This window comes from Lissotriton vulgaris, chromosome 6 (genome assembly GCF_964263255.1).
Source record: "Lissotriton vulgaris chromosome 6, aLisVul1.2, whole genome shotgun sequence".
NCBI classification, from domain to species: Eukaryota; Metazoa; Chordata; class Amphibia; order Caudata; family Salamandridae; genus Lissotriton; species Lissotriton vulgaris.
Window position 1 is genome coordinate 497,444,675 of NC_141694.1, and position 27,434 is coordinate 497,472,108.

General features: G+C 48.0%; 1 protein-coding gene across 2 annotated transcripts in view; it reads right to left on the reverse strand.

Moving 5' to 3' along the window:
• Positions 1 to 27,434, reverse strand: part of SLC17A5 (solute carrier family 17 member 5) — a 402,583-nt gene that overhangs the window by 93,074 nt on the left and 282,075 nt on the right. For both annotated transcript variants that reach the window (XM_086926504.1, XM_086926505.1), the window contains exon 8: positions 22,028 to 22,160. In XM_086926504.1, coding sequence (XP_086782630.1) covers positions 22,028 to 22,160 — 133 coding nt within the window. The remainder of the gene's footprint in view (positions 1 to 22,027; positions 22,161 to 27,434) is intronic.

The window sequence follows — 27,434 nt, forward strand, 5'->3', positions numbered from 1 at the left end:
AAAAAGTCTCAGTAGGTTTTGATTCAATTGGGACCTTATCGATACTGGTTGCAATCTAGGATCGTCTGTCAATGCACACATTCACGCCTCCTTTGGTAGCCAGCAGAGGCGCATCTAGAGCCAAACTTCGGGGAGGGGGGGGGGGGGGGGTGCTGGATTGGCTGTTTTTCCAGAAAGACCTGTGAAGTACTCGCGTGCGGCTGTGTGTGTGCACGGGAAGCTGTCTCAGCCCCGAGTGACACACACGACGGGGGAGGGGCGGGGGGGGGGGGGGGGGGGGGCGGGGGCTGAAGCCCTTTGAGCTCTATGGGCGTTACGCACCCGATAGCCAGTCTCATCCGAAACAGCAACACCTGTCCAAGCAACGTTGCTACACGTTCGTAATATAAGCCTGGCTACTGCCCCAGGGTATCGGTACTCTCCCTGGCCAATGAGAAGTTCCGGTACTCAAGGTGGAACAATTTGGAAGTGCCGGTACTCAGTACAGGTGAGTACCGGCCCATTTAAAGCACGGATTCTAAGCATAACATCCTGCACAAGTATATGTAAACAAGGAACGGAATGTGTGATAGGTGAGAACAGGAAGATACCACAGTATGCATGTGCCCACACTTCTCACAAGATACAGAATCATGCTGTGGCCCTGGACACCACAGGCAGACATGAAGAGGGTCTGAGATCGAAATCCGTTTCTCACAAGGATGGCAATGTTAAAAGCCTGAACGCTTTGGAGGGTACACTGACCTTAAACACTGCACTTCTTCAAACTTTTAACAGCAAAGTTCAAAGAAAGAGATGGAGCAGAGTTTTTGTGAAATAAAACCTGCTCAGATTGAACCCTCAGTAACATTTACTAACAATGTGCGGTGAAAACATTATGCAGGAAAACGTCTAAAATGAGGGAGAATGCTATTGCGCAAGCACGTACTCAAGTACTGTACTAGGCCGCAAATTGCTTTGGACAAAACAAAAGTAAAAAGACTAATGCTGTTTTAGTGCATGTTATTAACGTTTGCTAGGAAAATAATTTTAACTCGGGTTACGCGTGGATAGATGCAGCATTGGGGTGGTGTGTAGTGAAAAAACATTACAAGTGAATAATAATGCATGTGTTTGTTTCCCATAGATGCATGATTTTCTGCTCTGCATGAAGTTATAGGGTTAAAGGAGTAAAAGGAAAATGCATGAAAATTAAAAGTCAGAAAGCAAAGGGAAGGTGGACGGAGATTTTGTCCTTCAAAGAATCCTGAATGTATGCCAAGAACTTTGCATGAAAACATGATTTTATTCGTCCAGCTGAGGAAACAATTGCTCTCGAGAAGCACGAGCAGTACAAATGTTATACAAAGTTTGCTACATAACCTGCATGCAGGAAGAGAACATTTGATAATGGATTGAATCATATATCCTGGGGTGGAAATGTTATAACAATTTATATAGCGCACTAATACCCTTGGGTGTGTAGGCGCTTTGATCCAATGCTTTAAGAGGGAGACTACGTTTTAAAAAGCTAGGTTTTCAGGTGTTTCCTAAATTCAAGAAGGGATGAAATCTTCCTGAGAGAAAGTAGAAGAGAGTTCCATATCCTGATGGTGCTATGTCTGAAACTCGCCCCCCCCCCCCCCCCCCCCCCATCCCCGTTTGTCTTTTTCAGTCTGGAGGTGGTCATTAGGAAAGCGTTAGCCGTCCGTAATGATCTACTAGGAGAGTACCAGCTAAAGGCGTGCCAAAGAAATTCAGGGCCTTCTCTGTAGAGAACTTTGTGTGCGATGCAAAGTGCCTTGAATTTCACGCATGGGCAACTGGGAGCCAATTAAGCTCTTGAATCCCAGCCATAATAGACTGGTGTCTGGGAATGTCCAGTACTAATTTGGCAGCGCATTTTGTACCAATTGTAGTCTTCTGAGCTGATTGGATTGCACGTTAATATATAAAGAGTTACAATAATCAAATTTTGATAAAACCAGAGAAGTTAAAACTGTTTTTCTGGTCTTTTTAGGGATAAATGGAAGAATTTCAGGCACAGTTTTGATGGTTAGGAATGCAGAGGACACCACTTTACAGATCTGGGATTTAAAATAGGCTTTTCATCTATTATAACCCCCAAGTTTTTGGCCTTTGCTATTGGTGTAGGAGGGGGGCCCAGGGTACTTGGCCACCAAACTGGTGATCTTAGAGGAACAAGCTTCCCAAAAAGCACCACCTCGGTTTAACCTGAATTTAACTTCAGGCAATGCCTACTCATCCAATTGCTTAGGGCGACCATGCAATCATGAAGTTTGATGGAGTAGTTAACATCCTCGTCTATTGTCGATATAACCAATTGGGTGTTGTCGGCATACGAGGCTGGGATTAGATCAAAACTTCTCATCAGAGGTGCTAGTTCAGACACATAAATACTAAAAAGCGTTGGGCTCAGTGAGGAGCCCTGTGGTACTCTGGATGGTAGGGTAAAAGGTGCAGATGGGACATTTAGTAAGATGGACATGCAGAGAGTGGTGTGATAATACAGCCCCTTTTTTAACCAATCAAATGTAGAATAACCCTTCGTTAGATACAAGTGTGGGTTGGACATTTGGGTTTCAGGGTATAATTGAGGTGTCTGGAGTGAGGGGCTAGCATTGCGCGCTCTGATGGTTGAGGTGATCAGACTGTTTGGGAGCTCATCGCTGTCGTCAGTTTGCTGTCCTGTTCCTGTCTATTGATTCCTGACTTAGTCTTTGCCTCTTCAAATCTTCTTGAGATGCCTTGCTGCTCACATGGCCAGAGAGTAGATTTCCTATTCCTATTTGGGTTAGCATAGACTGAAATCTGATGTTGCATAATCATTCATTTGCAAATGTATTTTTGTCTCTGAAACTTTTGTCACTACGTCTTTCCGCTCCTTTATGCATTGTCATTGATATGAATTTGTCATTTTCTCGTCTGATATGGTTTGCTCTGTGACGATCTATAAATCCCTCTAATGTAAGTTGGTACTGATGAGCATTATTTCACATTATTTAGATAAACATTATAAATATACATGAGTCTGTCTTTATTTAGGAGGTGTATATATTTAGATTATGAGTATTATTTTCGAACTACGTATTAGTTTGCCAAACCCTGTCAACTATAAAAAGATCGCATTGCCATAATTGGTGGGTAATGACATTGGGCCTTGTCTGTAAGAAATGTATTAGTCCCCGATCGCTGGACCAGAAGCAACTTCGAATCGGAGTGCCAGGAAACAGAAACAAGCTTTTGCAATGCAAGTGGTCAGGCCTTTTGGACCTAATATGTTTTTAGCTATGCAGCATTTATCAAGGGTGCTAAGATACGTAAGAAAGACATCAACAGGTCTAGAGAGTGCACAGACTACAATAGCAAAACACAAAGTCAGAGAACATGCCCTGTTGGATCACTAAACTCAGTCCTTTCAAAGCAAAAATATATACAATTACATTTAATTATTGCTCTGTCATCTTCTGATTTCTATTTTCCCAGCGCCAGGAAACAAGTATATGAGGAAGAGCCGAGAAACATGCCAACCAAAGTGGCATTATGAAGACAGAGAGAAAAGTTTTAAAGCTGGAAACATAAGAGTAAGCCTCTGGCTTAGACCAAGCCTCGCCTCAGAAAAGCACACAGGACAGGATCTCATGCCCATGGTGTTCTCACAAACAGAAGTGTGCGGGAGAGAGCCTCAGAGCCGAGGTCTCGTAGACATGACTGGCGCCGCAGTTAATTATTCCCAGAATTGGGCCTTATGGACAAGAAACTCTCCGTCAAGAATAGGGGTTAAATACCCCAGAAAACAAACCTCACAAGAAACTCAGAGACCATGCTTGATGCTCAGGAGGCACCTCGCAAATAAAACCAAAATGAGACCTCATTCCACGGAGAGGTATCACAAAATAACACACATAACCAGTTTTCGCTTTTATTTATTTTTTATGAGAAATCAAAACTGCAAGAAGAAAAAAACATCAAAATGTAAACATAGTCGAGAAAGTCAAGCCAGCATTGGTCTCTGTCCACAATACCCAGTCGGCAAGCCCAAGGTCAGTAAAACAAAGGAAGTTGTTGCAGAATTTGCCAGGGCAGTTCGTCAGGGTCTCTACTCATGAGCCTATTGCAGATTGGAAGCTGAAGGGTGGGGGAGGAAGCTCAGATGTGGCATCACCACGAGAGGAGAGCAGTTTAAGGTTTTTAAAGGGTCCCTTGGTAAACACTGCGCACCAAGCAAAGTAGGACGGCCAGAATGGCATTGTTATGTGTCGGTTGGCCCCCTGCTGTGGGAAGAGGCAGCAGCACTAGCTATGACTCTGATCTGGACCTCCTGTTCAAATCCTTAGCAGCCTTTATAATGTAAACTCTCTGCAGGGTTCACAGGGGTCTTTACATATGCAGTAAACTTAAGCTGCAAGGACCTCATATTTAAGTGTATAATTCAGGTTTATGGAGAAGTTTAGGCCGCGGTCACAGCAATGCCAGAACCAAGAAAGCTGAATGATGCACTTTATATCCTCATCCGTGACTATAAAGAACAGAACAAAAACATCTGAAGTATTTGGATGAAACCAGAGTGGAAAAGGGTAGGGGTGTTTATACATGTAATGGAATTTATTGAAATATCGCATCAGGTAGTATAATGTAGAAGTTTGGGATGCCGTACAACATGCCACGTTCAGATGGCTGTGTTAAAGTGACCTGGTCCATATCATGATGAGCTGCGCTATTAATATTATGCTGTATAAAGTAAGGGTCTTTATTGTTTAATTCCTCAAAGCATAAGTGAAGGCTCATGCACATGGCTAACTCGTGAATTGGGAGCCAAAGCAGTCTTTCAAGCTGTCCAGAAATCAGAGACCTTTGAGGGAAATTAAGCAGGAGATAGGCTACTGTATTGTTAACTAACTGAAGAGAGTGTAGTGTAACAGAGGGAAGCCCCAAAAAAGGGCAGTGGCGTAGTGAAGACACGAGTTAAAGAAACCTGATAAATGTTAAAATGAGGGTGCTGTGGCTAAGAGGGAAGCATTTTAATTGAGAGAACCTACCAAGATTTTACTATTTGGAAGGGAATTAGGTAGTTACCCAAGTCATACAGCCACCATGTGAATGACCAGTCTTCGCGAGGGACTCCGACTATCACTGCCTCAGTGTTCGGTTTCAGACTGTTTTGACTAATCCGGAAAGCAACTACCACAAAACAGGTCAGAAAATTCCAACATGTCATACCAGTGTTCTCATCTAGTCTCAAAAGAAGCTGGGTGTTATCACAAGGCATATTTTAAGCCTGTCTACAGAGTTATATCTAGAATGAACAACGTGGGGCTCAGAGAAGTATCTTGGCGCACTCCACAGGAAAGTTTGGCAACTGAGGATCAATAGGGGGCATCATAACCTCCTGACTCTTAGAAGGAGGAGGAAATCAAATCAATGCTCTTCCTCTAATCCCAGATGCATGAGACCTATCTACAAGTACTGCATTGGACAACGGCCTAAGAGAGCTCAAGGAGGTCTTGCGGCACCCTACCTCCTTGATCCAGGTTCATAAGAAGCTCATTCTCGGAGGCCACTAAGGCAATCTCAGTTCCATGCTATGGCCATGTGAAAAGGTGGTTCTGACCATCTGAGCCGCCCGGATTTTTAGCTTTTTGAACACCTGATTTTTTAGCTTTTACTGTGGGCGAGCCTCAAGCTCATGATAAAATGGACTGCATGTGGATTTCACTGGTGTCTGCCTTGAGAGATAAGGCCGCTGTGCTGTAGCCAGGGTAAGGGGAGCCAGACTGGTTACATTTGCACATGTGTGTGCACTTGTGTAAGGGCTGCTTGGGGGAGATTCCTGTCGTGCGCAGCCCAGGAGCTGGTAAAGATGGAATGGTGTGGAAAGGATTATGCAGAGTTGGGTGGTGAAAAGGAATAGGCCTTATAATGTGGGGAGACACATGCAAGGGATAGTCAGTGTGCTTTACTGTTTCACTAAAGGAACACTCCATTATTCTCCTAAGGAGACAGAGACCACATGGGGTAGTTTCAGTTCCCTGGGCCTACAAACTCCAGACACGCACCAAAGTACACTGCAAGTTGTTTGAAAATAATTATTCTGCTGAGTCCAAAGCCATATCTGTACTGCTTATGGGTCATCCAGAAATGTCACATTCCTCTGACTCAGCTCAGAGCCTGGCCGGGTGAAACCCTGCAGGGCTGGATTCCTTATTTTCCTCCCCAAAATTTCGTATCAGAGGCCTAGCCCTTCAATGCAGGAATTCCCAAGAGCGAAGATCTTCTCTCCAAGAGGGACAGATGGGGTGAAGCTGTAGGGCATCAATCAGCAACTGTCATCCGATGCCAGGCACTAGACCTGCACTGGGCAAGTCAGGCCTGGTGCAAGTCAGCAAGGGGAGAAAAGTGCTTTCAGAGACCATGTGGCCGTTTCAGAGGCGGAGAAGTGTGGCTCACTGGTTAGAGGAGGCAGACCTGGAAGCAGAGGTCAGCCCGGGACCAGGGTTCAATTCCCGGCTCGGCGGGGTCTTGAGTCCTAAAATGTTCATGGACTCGACAATTCTCGCTCCGGTGCCTACTCGATTCATGGGTTCACACTCTGCGACTCTGGGCAATAGCTTGCTTAATCTCCACAACGGCCCCTCGCGGCGGGATGCCTGGCTTTCACCTTGCAGATACCCTGCCGGGGTTATCTCACAGGGGAATTCCAGGACGGGTTCCCTAAGCAAGCACTTAGAGACCGGTTGGTGATTTGCGCTTTATAAATTCCTGTACATTTACATTTACATTTACATTTAGACTTCGATCTCTTCACTGCCTGGCTAGCCGAGCATAGGCCTCAGCTACCTTCAGATGTGGATGAGGCAAATTCGTGTTTCCAAGAATGGCTGACGGCCGGCCTGGATAGCTGTATACCGGCCAAACGGGGAGGAAAGGGGTGAGGATCATCCAATCCGTAGTTCAACGATTAGCTAACTTTAGCAAAGAAGGGCTGCAAGCAGTTAGAGTCCGCCTGGCAATGCTCTTACAATGCGTCTGCAAAGTTAGAATACCGGGCGGCTGTTAAGCAGTATCATGAGCTTATTCGGAGAGCACGAGCAGAGTTTTTGACCAACAAAATTCTGGCCAGCACAAATCCCGCAAAGACTATCTTCTCCCTGCTCAAAGGCATGAAGAGCGCGGGTGCTACTAGGGTTTCTCCCATTGCTTCTAACTGTCAGTGCGACAAACTTGCGCAGTACTTTCTTAACAAAGTTGAGCTGATTTATCTGGGTTTACCTTTGGCAGCCCCATTATGGAGGGGGCGGCGCCAGGTGTGGGGGATACCATGGGGGGTAACTGCTTGCCATCATTCCCTCCCTTGATACCTCTGAAATTAGAGGCCTTGTGCCCAAAAAATCAAATCAGGTTCCCCGACTGACCCCGTGTCACCTGCCCATTATCGCCAGTTTCACTCACTGATCTCCCCTGTGAGTTTAGATTTGGCCAACTTGTCTCTGAGGTCAGCATCTGTACCTCGGGCGTGGAAACACACCAAAGTTATCCCTTTGTTAAAAAAAACCTTCCCTGGATCCGGAAGAACCCGGCAACTATCGGCTGATCTCCCAGCTGCCTTTTTTGGCCAAACTGGTGGAAGCGCATGTGAATTCTATTCTGTCCAAATTCATTGAGCAGAACGCTATTTTTGATCCTTCAAAGCATGGTTTCCGACCTCGGTATAGTACAGAGTCCGCGCTATTGGTAGTGTCGGAAGCCATCCGGGGCAGTCTGGATGTAGGATACTGGGCGGCCTTGGTTCTTTTGGACCTAAGCGCTGCATTCGATACTGTGTCCCATAAGATACTTCTTAAATGCCTTCAGGAAGTTGGGATCAGGGATGTGGCCTTGTACTGGATCCGGTCTTTCTTAGAGGAACGGTCCTTCCCGGTTTCAGTACCACCGTTCTACTCTCAGGAATTTGCTCTGCACCAGGGGGTGCTGCAGGGCTCCATTTTAAGCCCACTTTTGTTCAATCTATATGTTAGACCCCTAGTGGAGGCGGCAAAGGGCAGAGGGCTGTCCTTGGTGTCGTACGCCGACACCCAATTGGTAATTGCTTTTTCAAAGAAATGCAATACCAATTTGGGTAAGTACAAGGAGGATCGCCTGGCCATCTCCGATTGGATAGCGGCAAACTGTCTACAGTTAAATGCCATTAAGTCGGAGATTTTGCTGTTCGGGAAGTTCGGAGTTATGATCCGAGCAGTGCTGGCCAGACCGCCTCAAACCCGCCCCTCTCCCTAAGGAGGCTGTGAAGAACTTGGGCGCGTGGTTTGATAATGGATTGACTTTCGAGAAACAAACGAAAGCCGTTGCAGGGGTCTGTTTCGGGCTTTTGCGAGGCCTGAAACCTTTGCTTGGTTTCTTCCCTCCCAAAGTGCGCCAGACCATTGTCCAGGCGTCCATTATGTCCAGACTGGACTATGGCAATTACCTCTACCTGGGCGCTAATAAGGCAAGCATTAAGTGCCTGCAGAGGGTTCAGAACGCGGCGGCGCAGCTTTTGGTTGCACTGCCCAAATCCTGCTCGGTGGCGCATGTGCTCCCTAAACTCCACTGGCTGCCTGTCGAAAAGCGCATTCAGTTCAAGGCGCTGTGTATTTCACATATAAGATCTTGACACACCAGGCCCCATTAGGGTTACTCCATTTGTTGGAGCCTGGGCGCTCGCTGAGATCTGCTGACCTTGCGCTAGTCTGCGCACCTCGAGTCTGGAGAGCGAGGGCTGGGAGACGTTCTTTCAGATTTATTTGGCGGCGAAACTCTGGAACTCGCTCCTGGCTCCCATTAGAGCCATTCCGAACCATCTGGCATTTCGAAAGGCCTTTTCCCCACTCCTGCTATTTAATCTCTAGGTTGTACTCTCAGGCTCTCGTCTCTAGTCTCTGGTTGCGCTGGGACGCCTCGTTGCTGAGGCAGCCATGCGCATTACAAATCTGAAATAAATAAATAAATAAATAAATAAATAAATAAATAAATGTTGCATGAGACCCTTGGACGACACCATTTTGAAGAATACCAGAGGCCTGTGCAGGAAGGAGGGATAAGGGGCAGAGAGGCGATGTGCCACTTCAGGATAGGGCAGAAGTGCATTTTTGCCAGCCCTCTCCAATTTTAGCAGGAAGAGGAGCTCTCTCTGGGGTGTGGTCTTGCTGAGGGAGACTGGTGCTGGAGACTAGCACCATGAGCAGTTGGAAGGAAGAACACCTTGACTGCCCCAGGACTCTGGACTGTGACTCTGAGGGAGTCCAGGGCCAGTGAGAGGAAACCTGGCCCTCTGCGCAAGGAGAAGATAGGCCGAGAAGGAGAGCCAGGTAAAAGCCTGTGCAGGGAGCCAGTGAAGGCAGCTCCTTGCTGAGTTCATCCTCTTGAAGGCCAGGAGGGTGGCGAAAAGTGATCCAGGTGGCTAAGGCTGACCACCAGGAGCGAGAAGAGGCTAAGGTTGTTGCAATCTGCCCCATGGGAGCTGAGATATGCCCCCTCAGAAGGTAGGTGACCTTTGACCTTTTCTGTGTGCAAAGACGAAGCCTGTGGGGGCTCCGCTGCCGGTCTTTGATGTGCCCCGGGTGGATCAGGTCTGAGGGGCTTCACCCAGAAGGTGATGCGGGGAGCACCGTTGCGGTCCACAAACCCCCCCCACCCCCTCCCTGCGAAGGTGCATATGAGGCCCTGGAGTCTATCCTTGGGCCCCCGCGAAATAAAGTTGGGAAGCGCAGTCACGCCCCCCTTGAATTGTCCCTCAGGAGCCCAGTTGCGCCCCCGTGAAGCGGGTGCAGGGGCCCGGGAGCCCATCTCTGGGCCCCGCCAAAGACAAAGATGGGGAGCGCCGTTGTGCCTCCGTGAAGAGGTTATAGGGGCCTGGGACCCCATCTCCAGGCCCCACAGAAAACAAAGTGAAGGTGAGAGGGGGCCCAGGACCCCATCTCAGGGCCCCGGTGTCGTCTGTCACACTCCCCCGCAGCAAGAAGGAGGGGGGAATGGCATCGCCCTCCCCCCGAGGCCAGCCTACCTCGCCGGCTGCAGCATCAGTGTATGCCTGCAGGAGTGGAGCACACCAGAATGAAGAGCCGGCTCCGGCAGCAGCACAGGAAGGTGCTGGCGAGAGCAGTCGGGATGGGCTCCCCAAGCTGCTCTCCACCTTACCTGAATGTGGGGTGCCCGGGTGGGACCAGGCCTCCAAAGAGATGAGGCCACCGACGAAGACAGCACGGCTCTTCCCGGAACCGTGGGAGAGCAGCTACTGAAAAATGCACGCTCTGGAGGAAGAGCGCCCCATAATGCCTTGCAGGGCCTGGACTGGCTGGCAAAGAAAACCTGCTAGTTTTCAGCGTGTGGTGACCCCAGGAAGATGGGGTCACCACCATTTGAATGCGAGGGTGCAGCGGGAGCTCCAGGAGCAACGCAGACTTCCCCAGCCAAAAAATGGAAAGTCCCCATCCTAAGTCACTGGAGACTTAAAGGAAATACCCCTCAAGGGTTCAGCCATGGTTTTAAGCCTACCTAATGAACAAATTATTTACCTTCTGTAACGATTTATCTGTAAGAAACATATGTTAGTTTTAGATTCTAGATTCCTTACTTTAGAATTACCCCAGACGTGAGACTGGACCTGGAAAGTTTTTAGTCAGCAGTACCTCTGCGCGTTGAAAGGTGGCGTTGGATGGCTCCGTGTCAATAGTTGGCGTCAGGTCGCAGGGATGACGTCGCAGGAGCTATTTAGACGCCTCCCTCGTGCACTGACGTCAGTTCTGTACCCGACTTTTAACGCCAGAAATGCAGAGCCATGCAAGACACCGACCACTAGTGCGCAAAACTAGGGCCCTCAAAGGATATCCTTAACCCTAGAAATTAGCTCGCAGAACGGGGAGGATGGGATGGGCGGTAAGGAATCTATATCTAACCTATGTTTCTTAGAGATATATTGTTACCGAAGGTAAGAAACTTGTTCATCTGAAAGAAACATGTTAGTTATAGATTCCTTACCTTAGAATAGATATCCCTGCAATACCAACCCCGGAGGTGGGTCTGCAAACCAAGGTCACACCAGAAAGTCCTGGAGAACAGAACGGCCAAAGAATCTGTCTCCGGACTTGACTGTCAAGGCAGTAGTGTTTCGTAAATGTGCGCAACAAAGCACACGTAGCTGCCTGACAGACGTCATTCAGAGGAACGCCTCGTCCCAAAGTAGTAGTTGCTGCCGTCACCCTGGAGGAATGGCCACGCAGCCCCACTGGAGGCTCCTTCTTCGCCAGAGAATACCAGGCTTTGATACACAAAACGACCCATCGGGAGATAGCCGCTTGTGTACAGCCCAACATTTCTTGGCGCCCATGTAGCCAACAAAGAGCTGGACATCCACCCGGAACTGCTTGGTGTGATCCAGATAAAAGAAAAGCACACTTTGGGTCCAGACGGTGGAGCCTCTCTTCCTCTTCCAAAGGATGCAGGGCGGAAAGAAGGTGGGCAAAGTGGTGGTCTGCCCAATGTGAAAGGCTGGGACAACCTTGGGCAGGAAGGATGGACAAGTCCTGAGAACTACCTTGTCGGACAGGAAAGGAGGCTTGGATGAAAGTGCCTGAAGCTCACTCACTCTTCTGGCAGATGTGATGGCTACCAGGAATGCAGTTTTAAGCGTCAGAAGTCTCAAAGGACAGTTGTGAAGCTCCTCAATGGGGGCACACATTAAATAGGTTAAGACTAGATTCAAGTCCCACTGAGGCATAACGAAGGGAATAGGAGGAAAGAGATGAGTTATGCCTTTCAAAAAACAATTAACAACCGGGAACTTGAAAAGAGAAGGCTGATCTGGAAGCAGAAGGAAGGCAGAAATGGCCGAGAGATAGCCCTTGCTGGTGCCCAGAGCAGAGCCCTGCTGGGCCAAAGAAAGGAGAAACAGGAGGACCTCAGAAAGAGGGGCAGAGAGGGAACCACAGCCTTTGCTGTGCACCATGCCACAAATTTGTTCCACCAGCAGGCGTATAACGTCTTAGTGGAAGGACGCCTGGCTTCCAAGATTACATCACAAACTTCGGGAGGCAGGTCAAAAGACGTAAACTGCTGCTGCTCAATCTCCACACAAGGAGGTAGACAGGTTTAGGTGGAGGACCGTCCCATGTTGCTGCGACAGAAGATCTCCCCGAAGAGGCAGACTGGTCGGAGGATCGATGGCCATGTTGAGCAGCTCGGGATACCAGACTCATCGTGCCCAATCCGGAGCCGCAAGGATGACTTGGGCCCGGTTGGGCCTGATCTTCTATAGCACTCTGGGCAAAAGTGGTATAGGCAGAAAGGCGTACAACAAACACAACTCCACTTGCGACGAAAAGTGTCGCAGAGCGAGTGTCGCCTTGGAAATTCCAACGGGCATTATTGCTGCCATTGCGCGTTCTCTTCGGTGGTAAATAGGTCTAACCAAGGATCTCCCCACTGTCAAAACAGCTTGCACCACCTCCGAGTGAAGACGCCGTTCGTGATCCATCATGCACCTGAAGCGGAGTTTGTCGGCCGTGGCGTTCTGTGAACCTGGCAGGTGTTGAACCACCAGGGATATGCCCTGATGTTCCAGCCATGTCCAGAGGTGGAGGGCTTCCTAACATAGGGTCCATGACCCACCCCGCCCTGTTTGTTGCAGTACCACATGGCAGTGGTGTTGTCTGTGAAGACCTGCACTACTCTTCCCTGGACAGAGGAAAGGAATGCCTGAAGTGCAAGACGGATCGCCCGGAGCTCCAGAAGGTTGATATGGAGCCCGGACTCCGCCAGAGACCAGATGCCTCTGACCTCCGCCTTTCCCATGTGGCCACCCCATCACCACTGCGTACTCTGGTTGGGGAAGCGAGAGGGATCTGCTGTTGACCCAATCCTGTTCACGAGCCACCACTGCAAATGTTGTGCAATGCCCTCCGAGATCGGGACGCAATCGAACAGATTCCCCTGATGCTGCGCCCACTGGAACTTCAGGTCCCACTGCAGAGCCCACATATGCCTCCTGGCATGATCGACCAGCAGGATGCAGGAGGTCATGAGGCCGAGCAGCCTCACGGTCATCCTGACCGAAACCCGGGATAGAGGCTGAAAGATCGTAATCATAGCCCGAATAACCCGGACTCTCTGTTCGGGAGGATAAACCAGAAACTGTGTTGTGTCCAGAACCACTTCAATGAAGAGGAACTTCTGAGAGGAAATAAGGTGTGACTTCGGCACATTGGTGGAGAACTCCAGTGAATGCAGGAGGTCGGCCGTAGTCTGGAGGTGGGAGACGACTGTCTGGGGTGAGCCCGTCTTCAACAGCCAGTCGTCGAGATTGGGAAAGTTAAAATAAGGGTCCTGCAAGTCCAACGCTACAATCCAGTCTTCTAGGTCGAGGGCAGACAAGACCTGAGCGAGCATCAACATCTTGAACTTCTCCTTTCGGAGGAAGTGGTTGACGTTCCAGAGATCCAAGATAGGACGGACGCCCTTGTCCTTGGGTACCAGAAAGCAGTGGGAGTAACAACCACAACCTACTTTCTGGGACAGGAATGCGTTCTATGGCTCCCTTGGCCAAGAGAGCCGTAACTTCCTGTTGGAGAAGGCCCAGGTGATCCTCCAGCATGCAGTGGTATTGAGGTGGCCACGAAAAGGGCGATAAGCAGACTGGCAGGGCGGCTGAAGAGGCCCAAGGACTAGCCTGTGAGTCCTTGAAACGCTCTAGAGCGTTGACTGCTTTGTCGCCCAAAAGGCGAAGCCAGCAAAAGGCATGTCCATGAGGGTATTCTGGACATTCCCCGAAAAGTCAGTTGATCTCGTCCTGGCGTAGCATCGAAGGGCTACTGACATGGAAATCGTCCTGTGTCCAGCCCACAGAGGATGGTAAACTTCGCCGTATCTCTCCCAAGCGCTCTGGGGTGGGGTGTTGGGAGATGAAAGTGGGGTCGCCCGGAGCCGGGTGCTGGCATTGTGCAATCATCCTATCCACGGGAGCCCCTGTGTTGGGCCTGGACCAGGTGCCCAAAAGGACGTTGGTAAGGGCCTCATTAAACGGCAGCAGGGGCTCTGAAGAGCTCGCAGCTGGCTGAAGCACCTCTGTCAGGAGGTTAGTTGCGACCGCCACAGTAGAAAGCTCGAAATTGAAAGCCTCGGCCGCCCTACGCAACACTACTGCATATGATGCTCCCTCCTCAGTAGGAGGAGATAACAGGCCAAGATCAGGGGAGGTGTCTAGACCACTGGCATCCCCCAGTTCCTCTCTTCAGTCCTGCTCAGAGTCTAGCTGATCAGTTACAGGGTCACCCGACTCCTCCCAGTCCTCCTCCTCATCTTCTGGGTGCTAATCTGGCTGAAAAGGGACCCCAGGAGTGAACAGGGGCACAAAAACCCCGCTCGACGCCGGTCCGCCTCCGGGTCCACATCAGGATGGAGGCCGGGTTCGACACCAGCTGCGGGCACGACCGGCGTCGGTTGCGGTAGCTGGGCTAAACGAAGTGGCGCCAGTGGAGGTGTTATAAAGTCACCCGGCGCCGATCCGGAACCGGGCCTGCCCAAAGATGGCGTAAATCGCCTGGTAAAATTTACGAAGCTGGGCAGGAGTCGCTCCGGGTCCTGGGAAGGGAGGGGAGTTAAGCCCGGAGTCGACTCTTTGGGCTCCGCACGCGTAGCCGTGAAAGGGGCACTGCCCGCATCCCTCGTCGCGTCAGCCGACCGACGGGGAGAAGTCGAAGAGTGACGATGCTTCTTTGACTTCTTCTTGTGCTTCGACTTACCATACCCCGAGTGCAAAGACTTCAAAGACTTGAAAGAATGATGATTGCTCAGTGACCGGACCCTTGACCTCACTTGCGACCGAGACCTCGAACAGCGAGGAGCCGACTGCCAGCGCTCAAGAAGCTTTCGGGACCACTGCCGCAAAGCCTTCGGAGCCCTGGACCGGCAGTTGGAGCATGACTTGGGGTCGTGGTCGTGCTCCAGGCAAAAGAGGCACATGCAGTGCAGATCTGTAACCGACATCAGTCGGCTACAGGAACTGCATGCCTTGAATCCCGGCATCCCTACGTGCACCAGGAGTCGTAGACTCAAAAAGTCGTCAACAAAAGTCGCTCAAAAAGATCAGTCAAAAAGTGACTGGAGGTACTTCTCTCTCCAGCTGGTGCGGAAAAAGAAATAACTGATGTCATCGCGCGAAGGCGGAATCTAAGTAGCTCCTGCGACGTCATTACCGCGACCACGACGCCAACAACGGACGCAGAACCGACTGACGCCCCCTTTGACGCGCTGAGGTACTGCTGACTAAAACCTTTTCCAGATCCAGTCTGACGCCTAGGGCTAATTCTAAGGTAAGGAATCTATAACTAGCATATTTCTTTCAGATGCTGGAACTTTTGTTCTTCAGCTGAGAGCTGATGTTTAGTACTGCACTGAGCTGTGAGAGGCTGAACATGGATTGTCTTAGTGGAGACATTCCCTAGGGGTGGGAAGGTATAATTGCAAAGGAGGTGCATTTACGTAATGTTCCTTTTGGGGACTGGAGGTCACATGCAATATTTGAAGTAATAAGTAACTTGGAAGTAGGTTGCCAGGCATCCTAGCCAGGGTGCCTAGTTGTAATTGCATAGTCATGTAATTATAAATGTGATGCCTTTTAGGGGCTGTGATCGACTTGTATTGTTCCTGTTATCAGATATGATTCGTACCTGTCATTCTAAGTGGTGCTTAGATATGTATTCTTGCTACTGAGTTAGTTGAACAACCAGACTGTCAGCCACTGTGATTTGAGTGTGTATATGTTATGGTCAGTATGAAATGCTCTCAGTCAGGGTTATGTGACTCTATGGCAGGTGGTCCCATTATATAAGCATATTGAAATAATGGGGTGGGCCGCCACTGCAGTGGTGCAAGTGGGAAGGACCCTCAAACCTGTTGTGTTTGGGGGCAAGGCGATGGTCATACATGTGAGTGCTGGTACTATCCCCCCCCCCCCCGCCGGAGGGGTGGCAATGTCAAGAAGTATTTCTAACCGCTTATGTATATTTGTAAATTGATGCATAGCATTGAGTAGTGTGTGTGTAATAAATGTACTCTGCCTTTTTAAAAAGAAAAATATAGACTGGACAATGAATTATTGAGTGTTATTTCATTTTTAATTGTTGAGAAAATGGCATTCGCTTTGGTGAGTTGCAGCTGCCGGACTACTTATTTCTTTCTAAACTTAGGTCACCTCGATGGAAAAGAGAATGTGTTATAGCCCATACTCCGCTAAATGATTTACTTATTATGACATGTTCTATGTGTTAATCAGTCCTTGCAGTAAAGAACAAGTTACTTACTATTGGTAGAGCCCTCTATGGTGGATGCTCTATCTACCCGTAGATTCATCACCTTGTGAATATCCATAGGCGCCACACTTAATCCGCAAATTGTTCTCAGCATTGATTCAGCATGCAGCAGGTGGCATTATGTGGCTCAGGGTCGACTTTGTCCCACCCGGGAAGTCACGCCACCCAGTGAGCTGACATCAGTTTCTTTCTTGACTGTGTGCGCTGTCAGAGGCAGATCTTAATAACTGATAAGATGTGACAGTGTGCAGATCTCTAAAATAGAACATTTTTATGGCAGTAGAAAAGAGTCGATTTCATGGAACAGGGCATTGGGAGGGTGGGGGAGAGGGGTGTCAGTGAGAAACATGGGGGAGGACCACCGAAGATTAAGTAACCTGTTCTTCTGCTGGATACTACTAACCACAGATTCCTTACCTTGTGAACAGATACCAAAGTATTATTTTCACAAGGTAGTCTGTGGAATGGCTCAAGCCAGAAAATCCTGCAAGATGGAACAGGCAAATGCCCTTCCTGCCGGCCTCAGCAATCAAGGCAATAGTGCTTTGTGAATGTGTGAACTGACTTTGCATCCTAACAGATGTCTAGAACAGGCACTCCATGAACCAACACCATGGTAGCAAACTTGCCTCTGGTTACGTGAGCCCTTAGACCCTCTGGGGCTGCTTTTTGGTCAATGCACATCAGATTTTAATATAGAGAACAATCCATTGCGATATGGTTGTTTTGTGCACTGCTATATCCTTCTTCTCCCCAGTTAAACTCACGAAGAGCTGATCTCCACCCGATGGTCATTGGTACGATCGATGTAAAAGCTCAAATCTATTTTGGCTTCCAAGCAATGGAACCTCTCCTCTTTTGAGGGGTTAAGTGGAGCAAAGAATGTCAGAAGTGTGATAGATTGACCAACATGAAAAGTCATAATAAACTTCAGCAAAAATGCTGCATTAGTCCGCAACCCCAGCTTGTAGGGAAAAAAGTGGTTTAGGCGTATGATCAGTCAGAGCTTGAAGCACCTATGTGACGAGCTGATGTTCTCGCTATGAGGAAGACGGTTTCAGAAGTCAGTAGATGCAGAGAACACCTTTGGATGGGCTCACAAGTACCACAAATAAAGAAAGTGAGGACGAAATTAAGCTCCTACTGCGGCATCACTATAGGCTGGGGGGGGGGGGGGGGGGGGCGAAACACACGAGCCAGTCCTTTAAGAAAACAAATCACAACAGGTGATGTAAATAGGGACTGTTGGTCTGGTAAATTAAACAGTGCCCACTGCAAGTCCTGCAGGGCTGAAGACAACACAAAAGAAAAACATCCAACAAGTTTGCCTGTCATGGGTTTTTATGGGGGGGGGGGAACTACATCAGGCCACACAACTATCCTAGCGCCTGGGGTAAACGGTTTTCGTACGATGGAATTTCTGAACTCCACTCTTGGCGGAATGTTTCTCCAAGAGTGTGACTTTTTGGGAACTCCAGCGCATAAGTGTTAACATTGCGAGTTCTCTGTGGAGTGGTGTAAAAAGAGCCAGTGTTCTCCCCATTGCTGGAAGACACCCTTCACCAACACGGTTACAGCTGCTATTCGTGATCTACTAGTTTGTTTGCTCTGGCGTTCAAAGACCCTGCCAGGTTGTTCACAACCTGTGAGATGCCCTGTTGACTCGGCCAGAACAGGAATCAGAACCCCGCTTTACCCTTTTTTATTGCAATATTACATGGTGGTGGTGTTGTCCGTGAGGACGTGAACCAGCCTCTCTTTGATGGACAGTAAGATGGCCTTCAATGCCATGTGAATGGCCTGCAACTCCAACAGACTGATGTGGAAACGTGTCTCCGCCGAAGATCAGATTCCTCGGATTATCTTTTCTAGATGATCTTATCGTGATAAATCGGTCACTGCCATCAGCTCTGAGTGGGGAAGTGAGAAGGGCATGCCGCTGATCCCCTTGTGGTTGCGCAGCCACTACTGTACGTCTTGTGCAGTCTCCTCTGAAATCTAAATAATAATAATAATAATCCACATTTGTAAAGCGCACAATCACCCGTAAGGGTCTCTAGGCGCTGGGGGCCGTTGGAAAGATTAAGCAAGCTATTGCCCAGAGTCACATGGTGCTGGGCTAATCTGCCGCCGGCCCCGGGGATCGAACCGTGATCCCCAGATTCCGGAGTCAGTCGCCCTAGCCGCGGCGCCACACCTCTTCCTCACCTGGATTCAGACAGGTTCCTTTGGTGCTGAACCAACTGAGACTTCTGATCCCAATGCAAAGCCCACATGTGCCATCTGGTGTAGTCAACAAGCAGGATTCTGGAGGCCAAGCAGTCTGAGAACAACTCTCACTGAGAGCCACAACAGAGGCTGAAACATTGAACTTGACTGCTGAACAAGAGGGAAGGCTCAAAATGTACTGTATGCAACATGCGTTAGTGGATAGGAGAAGCACACCTATGATTTATGTGAAATAATTCAACTATTTTGCTGTAGTTTTATTTTAAGTTTCAACTTATTGACTTAAGCGTACAACCGAGGTGGCACGTTTGTCCTCACCGTGCCTGCACAGAAAAACCTATCTTAAGTGAATGCTGATGTTAATTCTATATGAATCTTAATATTGTGAAGTTCTTGAAGTAAATCTGAATTGTTTCAATTGAATGAACCTAAATTGATTATTATTTTTGTAAAAAATTTGGAGAAGGTAGAGTGTTGTTCTTTGAACCACAACAGCAACAGTGCACTGAGGTTAAGTGTGCTCTACACTTAAGATAGGTCTTACTGTATGCAACATGGCCCGATGCATGAGAGCTTCTGTGAAGGAGTCAGGAATGATTTCAGCACGTTGATCGAGAACCTCAAATAAGTTAGGAGGTTCACCGTCATCTGTCATCTGGAGGTGGTTTACGACGGACTGTGAGGAGTGGGCCCTCAACAGCCAGTCTTGTATCTCAGACCTACGAAGATGTGCTGCAGCCACCATCATCACTTTTATGAACACCAGGGGACACTGGTAAGGTCAAAGAGGAGGTGGAAAACTGAAAATACTCCTGGCTCACCTTAAATTGCAGGTAACAGCTGTGTGACTGCAGGACTGGAATGTGAAAATAGGTGTCCTGCAGGTCCAGCTCTACCACCCAAACTTCTATATCCAGAGCAGAGAGAGCTTAGACCAACGTGAGCATTTTGAATTTGGACATTTTACGGAAGAAACTGTGAAGACAAAGATCTAAACAAGAATGAAGGCCTCCGTCCTTCTTTGGCATGAAAAAATAAAAAGGAGTAATTACTAGTTCCTAATTCCGATGCCAAGACTCTCTCAATGACTCCTTTGTCTTGTCGCAAAATGGACAACCCTCTCTGATTTAGGTGAAATGTGAAGCAGATCGGAGAGGAATGGCATGGCATATCCTTACTGGACTATGTGGAGCACCCAAATGTATGACCAGCCAAGCTGGATGTATCAGGGTCCAAAGCCATGCAGCCTTTGTGGATCTCCATCACAGGACTTTATTTACTTAGTATGCATCTGCCCAGCTCTAAGTCTGTACCGTCGACCTCTACTAAAAAACATGCTTAATGCAAGAAGCAGCCAAACCTGTCAAACAGCTTTATTAAGAGGTCTCGATCCAAATGACCCACAGCTTCTCATTTAGTAAAAATGTTAACAAATTATGAAAAAAATTCAAAAACATAGATGGAGGTGAAATACAAATGCACTTTTGAGACTACGCCTGATATCTCCTCTCTGCAGCATACGCACAATATATGGGTAAAGCGCAATAGCACTGAAGGGACTAGTTTTTAAGACTCTCTTTGCTACCTTAAGAATTGAATACTCTTTAGTCCTCAAAATCAAATTACGAGCTTCAAATTCTCCTGCAATTTGTAATTTTATTAAGCACATTTCCTGTAGTGTACATTTTAATGGTGTTTTATTTATTTATTTATTTAATTAAAAGAGTTTTATATAGCGCTGGCTAGACCCGAAGGTATCAGAGCGCTCTACATGAGAATCAACAATGTAACATAAAAAGTTAAACAATTACACAATACATCAAAAAAATAGACAATACAATTAGGAGACGAGAGAAAAGAGAGAGAAGAGTAGTGGAGGGGGCGGTGAGAAAGGGAGGATAAGCAAAGGAGAGACGAAAGGAAGTCGGTCTCAAGACCGACTGGGTAGGTGATGACCAAGGAGGGAATCCACGGCCCATCTCCCCTATAGCTAAACCAGGTAGCTCCATCGGGCAACAGACAAAATAGTTCAGTCTCAGTACATTGAGAGAGGATAGGGGGAGAGACATAAATAGAGGGAGGGTGAGGGAGGAGACGACAGAGGAGACACAAGGAAGTTCAACAATGTGGTTCAACAGTATAACAGAAAAAGATCAACAATTACACATTACATCAAATAATCGGCAATACATTAGGAGAGGAGAGAAAGGAGAGGGAAAAGTAGTGGGGGGTAGGGGAGGTGAGAAAGTGAGGATGAGGGAGGAGATAACCGTAGAACGAAAGGAAGTCTGTCTAAAGACCGACTGGGTAGGTGTTGGCCAAGGAGGGAATCCACGGCCCAACTCCCCTTAGACCTAAACCAGGTAGCTCAATCGGGCATCAGACAAAATAGTTCAGAATCCCTTAACACTGTGGACTCTCTCAGAGGGGTATCTGCGACTCCATGACATGAATGCTAGGATCTCTCCCCAACAAGGGGAGAGGGAGTGCTTTGGCAAGGGGCATAATCCAGGAAGCTAATTAAGGCCTTTTTCTGCTATGTGTGAAACCCTTAACACTGTGGACTCACTCAGAGGGAAATCTGAGACTCTTCCCCAACAAGGGGTGCTTTGGCAAGGGCCACAATCATGGAGGCCATTTAGGGACAGATGGACGGTAGGGGAGGACCTACACAGCAGATAGGTGGAAATGAGAGTAGGTACGCTAGTACAGATGCCTACCTCCCTAGAAGCAGCTAACGGTGAAGGTAGAAGGGGGGGGGACCCATAAAAATAAAATAAGTAGTCTGCCGAACTGAACATAGCTTAACCAAAGTCAATAACCCTCATGTTCAAAAATGGGAGGGCTAGTAGAAAGAATTGAGTTAAAGGGTGAAAAAGCATAGGCAGAATAAGGAGCACGCAAAAACATTAGAAACAAATGATAGGAGAGGGGAAGGGAGGGTGTAGCCAGGGGGGAAGTTCAGCTGCCATTTTAATGTCAGGCCGGTGCAGGCAGTCTTTGCAGGGATGGTCGGTGGTGAGGGGGAGGGGGGTGGGGGCTGGAAAGACCTGGAGGATTCAGTGTGTTAACAAGGTGATTAGTAAGAAACAAAGTTACACAGAGTAAACAAAGGATAGATGCAGTATTGCATATCATGAGTAATTCACACCTCAACAGGATTTAGTGTTTCTAATACTTTTATAATGATTTACTGAACAGGGTAGTCTTTTTAACTGATATTTCAAATATATACTTTCAACATATGCACATGTGAAGCTAAGAATTGTAAATCTAAACGTTCCTACACATGCTTACAAAGTCAGTGTGGTAGCTGATATTCTGGAAATCTGATTTTGGTAGGGCGACATTTAACACTTGATATTGCAGTAGGACATAGCAGTAATTTTCCATAATACTTCCTGAAAATCACACAAAAAGTGTTAAATAAAAAAAATGACAAATGGAACAGAACCTACCTATTGAGTTGAAAAGTTTTCGCACAACAACAGTTGAAAAGTTTAATTTTTCCCTCATGTAGTCAGCAAGTAAGCCAGTGATAAGCATGCAGCTCCAGCATCCGAGATAGGGAAGTGCAGATAAGAAACCATTCTGTAACAAAGAAATCAATTGAGAAACACATGAGTTTGCATATGCCAACGTTTCAAATTGTTTGCACTTTTTGACCAGGAAATGTAAATACAGCTTAAGAAAACAATTATTTTGTTTAAGGCTACAACATTTTCTAAGTTTTGTTCATTCTAACAATGAGGCAACTACTTTGAAACATAATGAAAATTGTAACAGACTACACAGTTGAACTTTTTTTCAAACACTTGAAATATTTTAAATACATACGGCGAAACCTCAGAAAGATAAAGAACATGTATAGGACACTCATTACTTGTGGAGCTCGTAGCGGCAGATATGAAAAACATTTTTACCTATATATCCGACTGCACACAAAGAGAGGGATAATATAGCTGCATTGTCCAGTACCATACCTCCCACTTCTGCCTCATTCTGCTAACAGGGTTCGCACTCTTTTCTTTACAATTTTGATCTTCACAGGCAATTGTTTTGGAAACAAACCACAGTAATGTGCATGTTGTGACTGTAAGGAGGCTTGAGATATTGTCCGTCAGGAAAAAGTCAACATGCAGCATTTTGGTATCCTTTTATAGGCGGGTAAATGGAGTACCATAATTTGGAAAAACATAACATCTATTATTGAACAAAAAGGACTTTTAGCCACTCCGGATCAACACAGCCACGTATCACAGCCTGGGTGAGGATGCTAGTCTGATCAATAGCTGAATGCCAATGACCAAGCTGAGCACACAGGACCTGAGAGCAGCAACATAGTCTCTACAGCAGGTCAGCATGCTCCAAACACCATCTTAATAAATAGTACGGCTGAAGTTCAACTCAGAACAGGACACAAAGGGAAGCATGGATGCAAGGCACCTTTACAGTGGCCACAAGTTGAGAGTTTTCTATGGTGCTACATACATCCTATGTACTGATTTAGAGAACTAAGAGAATCTAGGCCTTTGGCAGCATTATCTGTGACACCATAAAATCAAGCAAAATTGTTCATTTAAAGGAATGTATTTAACTGCTTATAATTAGTTGATCACCAATATGTTTTAAATATCTTTTATTTGCAGAAAATGATCACAGGGTACACTCTATTTGGAACAGAGTATTTCCTTCTCAGTTGAAATCGCATTTGAAAGGATGTACCCCAGCCAGAGTACACCCTGATATAGGAAGGGAAGTGTCAGCTAATGAACAAGATTAGACCGAATCCAGTAGAGGCAGGCTGCTGTCCCAAGAAGAAAAGAAAATAGTATCAAAGAGAAAATGGATCAGTTTTCAGATTCTTGTGTTTGATGCCTATTCAGCCCACCCAGAACCTCCTCAAATAAAGGAAGTGGTTTATCACAGCATCAAGAGAACAGAATGGAGACTGTGCATGAGCCAGCATTTCATGAATTCACAAGTTGCTACAGGCATTGGATGTAGCGATCCTCTTGAAATGTAGACAGGGGCAAAGAGAGGGCCACTGCCATGTAGACTGGGAGATGCAAATGTCCGTACATCTCAGTGGCAGTTTAGATGGACATACTGCCACAAGGGTCTAGTTTTTTTAACTTCTTGTTGTCCTGAGGCATTTCACCACCTGGATGGAGTGAGAGGTCCCGTGTTTGTGTTTGTCTTCCCCAGTGAATCGCTTGGCACTGATATGTCCTGACCACATGGGGAACAGGAATACAGGCATGGAATCATGCTACCTCTCTGGGAATATGGACACGAGAAACCAGTTGCCAATCCTGCTTCTAGTGACTGTATACCTTTTCATCACTGGCATTGTAAGACCTGTCCCGCCTAGGGTGGTCTTACCCCGTTTTTTTGTCCTTTTCGCCTTATTTTTGCCACCGTCTTTTGTTGGACCCAAGTCTCTGGGCGCCTTACCACTGCCAAACAGTGCTGAGGTGCAGGTGCTCTCTTCCAACAACATGGCTGCCACAGGCCCCTGCTACTGCGGAGTGGCCATGGAATACACACACTAGTAGTTAGGAGCAGGCTGGGACATCCTGATACAGTATCTCTGCCATCCCGCCTTTTTGTTCCATAGCCCAACATGTGGAAGCTCCTGGAACCTTCCAGCCCTGGGAGGGGTTAAGCTTTGCCGCCTTCACAGGAGGGTCACGTGACCTAGGGGTAAAAGAGGAAAGGAGGGAAACTGGACTAGTCAGTTTGGGCACCACTGGACCTGGGGGAAACTCTGCCGGAGTGTAGGCGGTTGGCCCTAGGGGAGGAACCTACACTACTGGGACTGACTGAGCTTAGGCCCTGCTGTACCCAAGTTTGATGAGGGACTCTGCCAGCCTGCTGATCTTGCCCCGTGAGGGGGAAACCCAGGTAACCATCTCCAGTGTGCTGCAGGGAACCATCCTGCCTCTGAAGCCTGCCAACTCAACCCCCTTCTGCCCAAGAACCTGCAACTGAGACCTGCCATCCATCCCTCCCCAAGAGGCGCTGGGTACATCAAGCGCTGCACTGAGGTAGTGGATTGCCTGCTGTGGGCACTGCTGGGGGATCAACCAGGTAATCAGCGCTGTGCCAACTAAGTGCTCTATCGAGGGAACTGTGCCCCCTGTGCTGTGCTCCTAAAGCGATGTGCCCCTGAAGCGCTGTGTTCCTCACAAGCGCTGGACTGCTAAAGACTACCTTTGTTTACTAGCGCTGTGCCTACTGGGCGCTTTACTGTAAAGACTGGCCCCTCTGGATAGCGCTGTGTTCTCCAAGCGCTACAGTGCTAGACTGTGCCATCGGCTGGTGCGCTGACCCCCTAACTCGCAACTGCTGCTAAGCTCCGTGCTCATAAAGGGCTAGACCGCCGAAAACCTGCAAGTGCCTTTAAGCGCTGTGGTAGCGCGTTGTTAGTGTCCAATACCTGGGTTTCCTGTGGGCGCTATATCGGAGTGCACCCGGGGCCCCAAGTCACCTCCGCTGCCCTGGCCGCCAGACGAGAAGAGCGTATGATCCCCTCATCCCCGCGGCCCCCAAGAAAGGGGAAGGCCGCTGCGGGAGCTGGGAAGGCCGTGTTGGGCCGAAAGAGGATGAAGAGAACATTGCGAGGCAACAGGGGTGCTGGCCGCGTCATAGGCCGTGCACCCATTGGCTGCCGCAGTCGCACCCCTACGAGACGTGCTCCAATTGGACCCTGTGCCCCTGGGTCGAGTGAGAAAGCGGGAGCTTGCCGGAGCCTTGCGGGAAGCCCGGCTGAAGAAGGCGGCCCCCTAGACTGTCCTGGACGGGACACTCTAAGGCAGGGAGAGAGAAGAGCGAGACCGCCACCCCCAGATCCAGCTCAGAAGGCAAGCGTGGGCTGGTTGGGGAGGAGGCGGCCTGTGTCTGCCTTTGCCGGGGAGTGTGGAGGCCCGCCCGAGTGTAACCAGGCATCTCCAGGGGCCTGAATACCATTGCGCGCTGCCCAGCCGCACGTGAACAGTGTCTGGGAACTGCACCGCATGAGGGAACCTGCCAGCATTGCCGCAGTACCGGGGGTAAAGGAATGCTCCCATCTGCTGTAGTAAAGCCCAAGAGTGTGTACCGGCCTGGATTATAGACCCCAGAGATTATGGTATCTGTTTTCCTAACACCCCTGGCTGCCTGATGATACTTGCCTTGACCAGCTGAACAGGGAATGGTACCGGTACTGCCTAGAGGTGGAAGTGATGTTGCCCTTAGTACGACGGGATCCTAATGAATGTTGCACCGGTTACTCTGATGTCCCCCTGATTTAGGAAATGTTTTAATGCTATGTTCACACTTCCCAAACTGTTGCCTCACTGCGGAAATGCAGTGAGGATGCTACCTGCATTAATGTTGCATAAGAGAAGTTGCCTATGATGTCCTCGAATACTAAAAGTGTTATTGTTATGTGATTGATGTTTGAGAGATGTTTACTCAATCTGCCTGAGCTAAAGAAATGAGATAAAGAGTCTTGTTTTGAACAACAATCTGGTGTGGTGTCATCCTATTGCGTGTGAGTTACTGTCTCAGTGCGAGTGTGTGATGCACTACTGCTTTACACATTGCCTTTGGGGGCCTTCCTGCCTCGCGCCAAGCTACCGTGGTGGAATGGGTGACCCAGTTTGAACAGGCATACTATAGGTTTTGCCCCTGGATACTAAATTTAGGAATGTGATGTTCTTTGTATCTGGATTTCCAACTGTAGGAGCAAGGGAAGTTCTGGTGGACCTATACAAGGGTTTGCCAGACTTGATAAAAGGGGGACCTAAAAAATGGTATGGGTATGCATGTACGAAAGATGGTTTTAAAAATAACTTATTATTGACTTGGCTTGGGTGAGAGGTGGCAATGGTAAAGTGCTCTGGGGTTAGCCAGACTAGATTGCTTGCTGTATACATCTGTAGAAGTTGTTTCCTGTTCCCAGTACACCACACTGTCTGAAATGCTGAAATGGTCTGCAGATAATAGTGGCTTCTTTACGTAGGGTGCATAAGCAGTGGGCTAGTTCTACAGCTGCTGGAACTTTAGAATTTCGCTTTGGCAGTTGCACTAAAAACGTTCTTGCATTACATAGGACTAGAAAACTTATAGGCATTACTGTCTGCAGGAACCCAATTATTCTGTGCAGAAGTGAGAAAATAGCTGAGACTGTGTTCCACCACTTGATTGAGGCTCTCTGTTACACATCAACTCTGTTGGATTTGGTATTCCCTCGGTGTACCTCTCTGTAGGGATAAGGATTACTTGTAGCTGAGACTGTGTTCTATCACTTGTTTGAGCCTTTCTTTTACATGTGGACTCTTTTGGGTTTGGTATACCCCTCCGTGTACCTCTCTGTAGGGATAAGGATAACTTGTAGCTGAGACTTGGTTGAGCCTCTCTGTTATACGTCAACTCTGTTGGGTTTGGTATCCCCTCGGTGTACCTCTCTGTAGGGGTAAGGATTACTTGTATCTGAGACTGTGCTTTATCACTTGTTTGAGCATCTTTGTTACACGTCAACTCTGTTGGGTTTGGTATCCCTTCCGTGTACCTCTTTGTAGGGATAAGGATTACTTGAATCCGAGACTGTGTTCCATCACTTGTTTGAGCCTCTCTGTTACACGTGGACTCTTTTGGGTTTGGTATCCCCCTTCAGACCAAACGCTCTACAACCATTGATATGGGGACTGGTCGTCCTTGGGAACAAAGACGCTTCACAAATTGCAATAGCAGCCACTTGATTTATCTCATAACCTGTCCTTGCTCACTCAGGTATGTTGGGATGACCACTCGGAAAATAAGAACAAGAATTTCCGAACACAAAAACACGATCAGGTGCAAAAAACAGGCGACTAGATT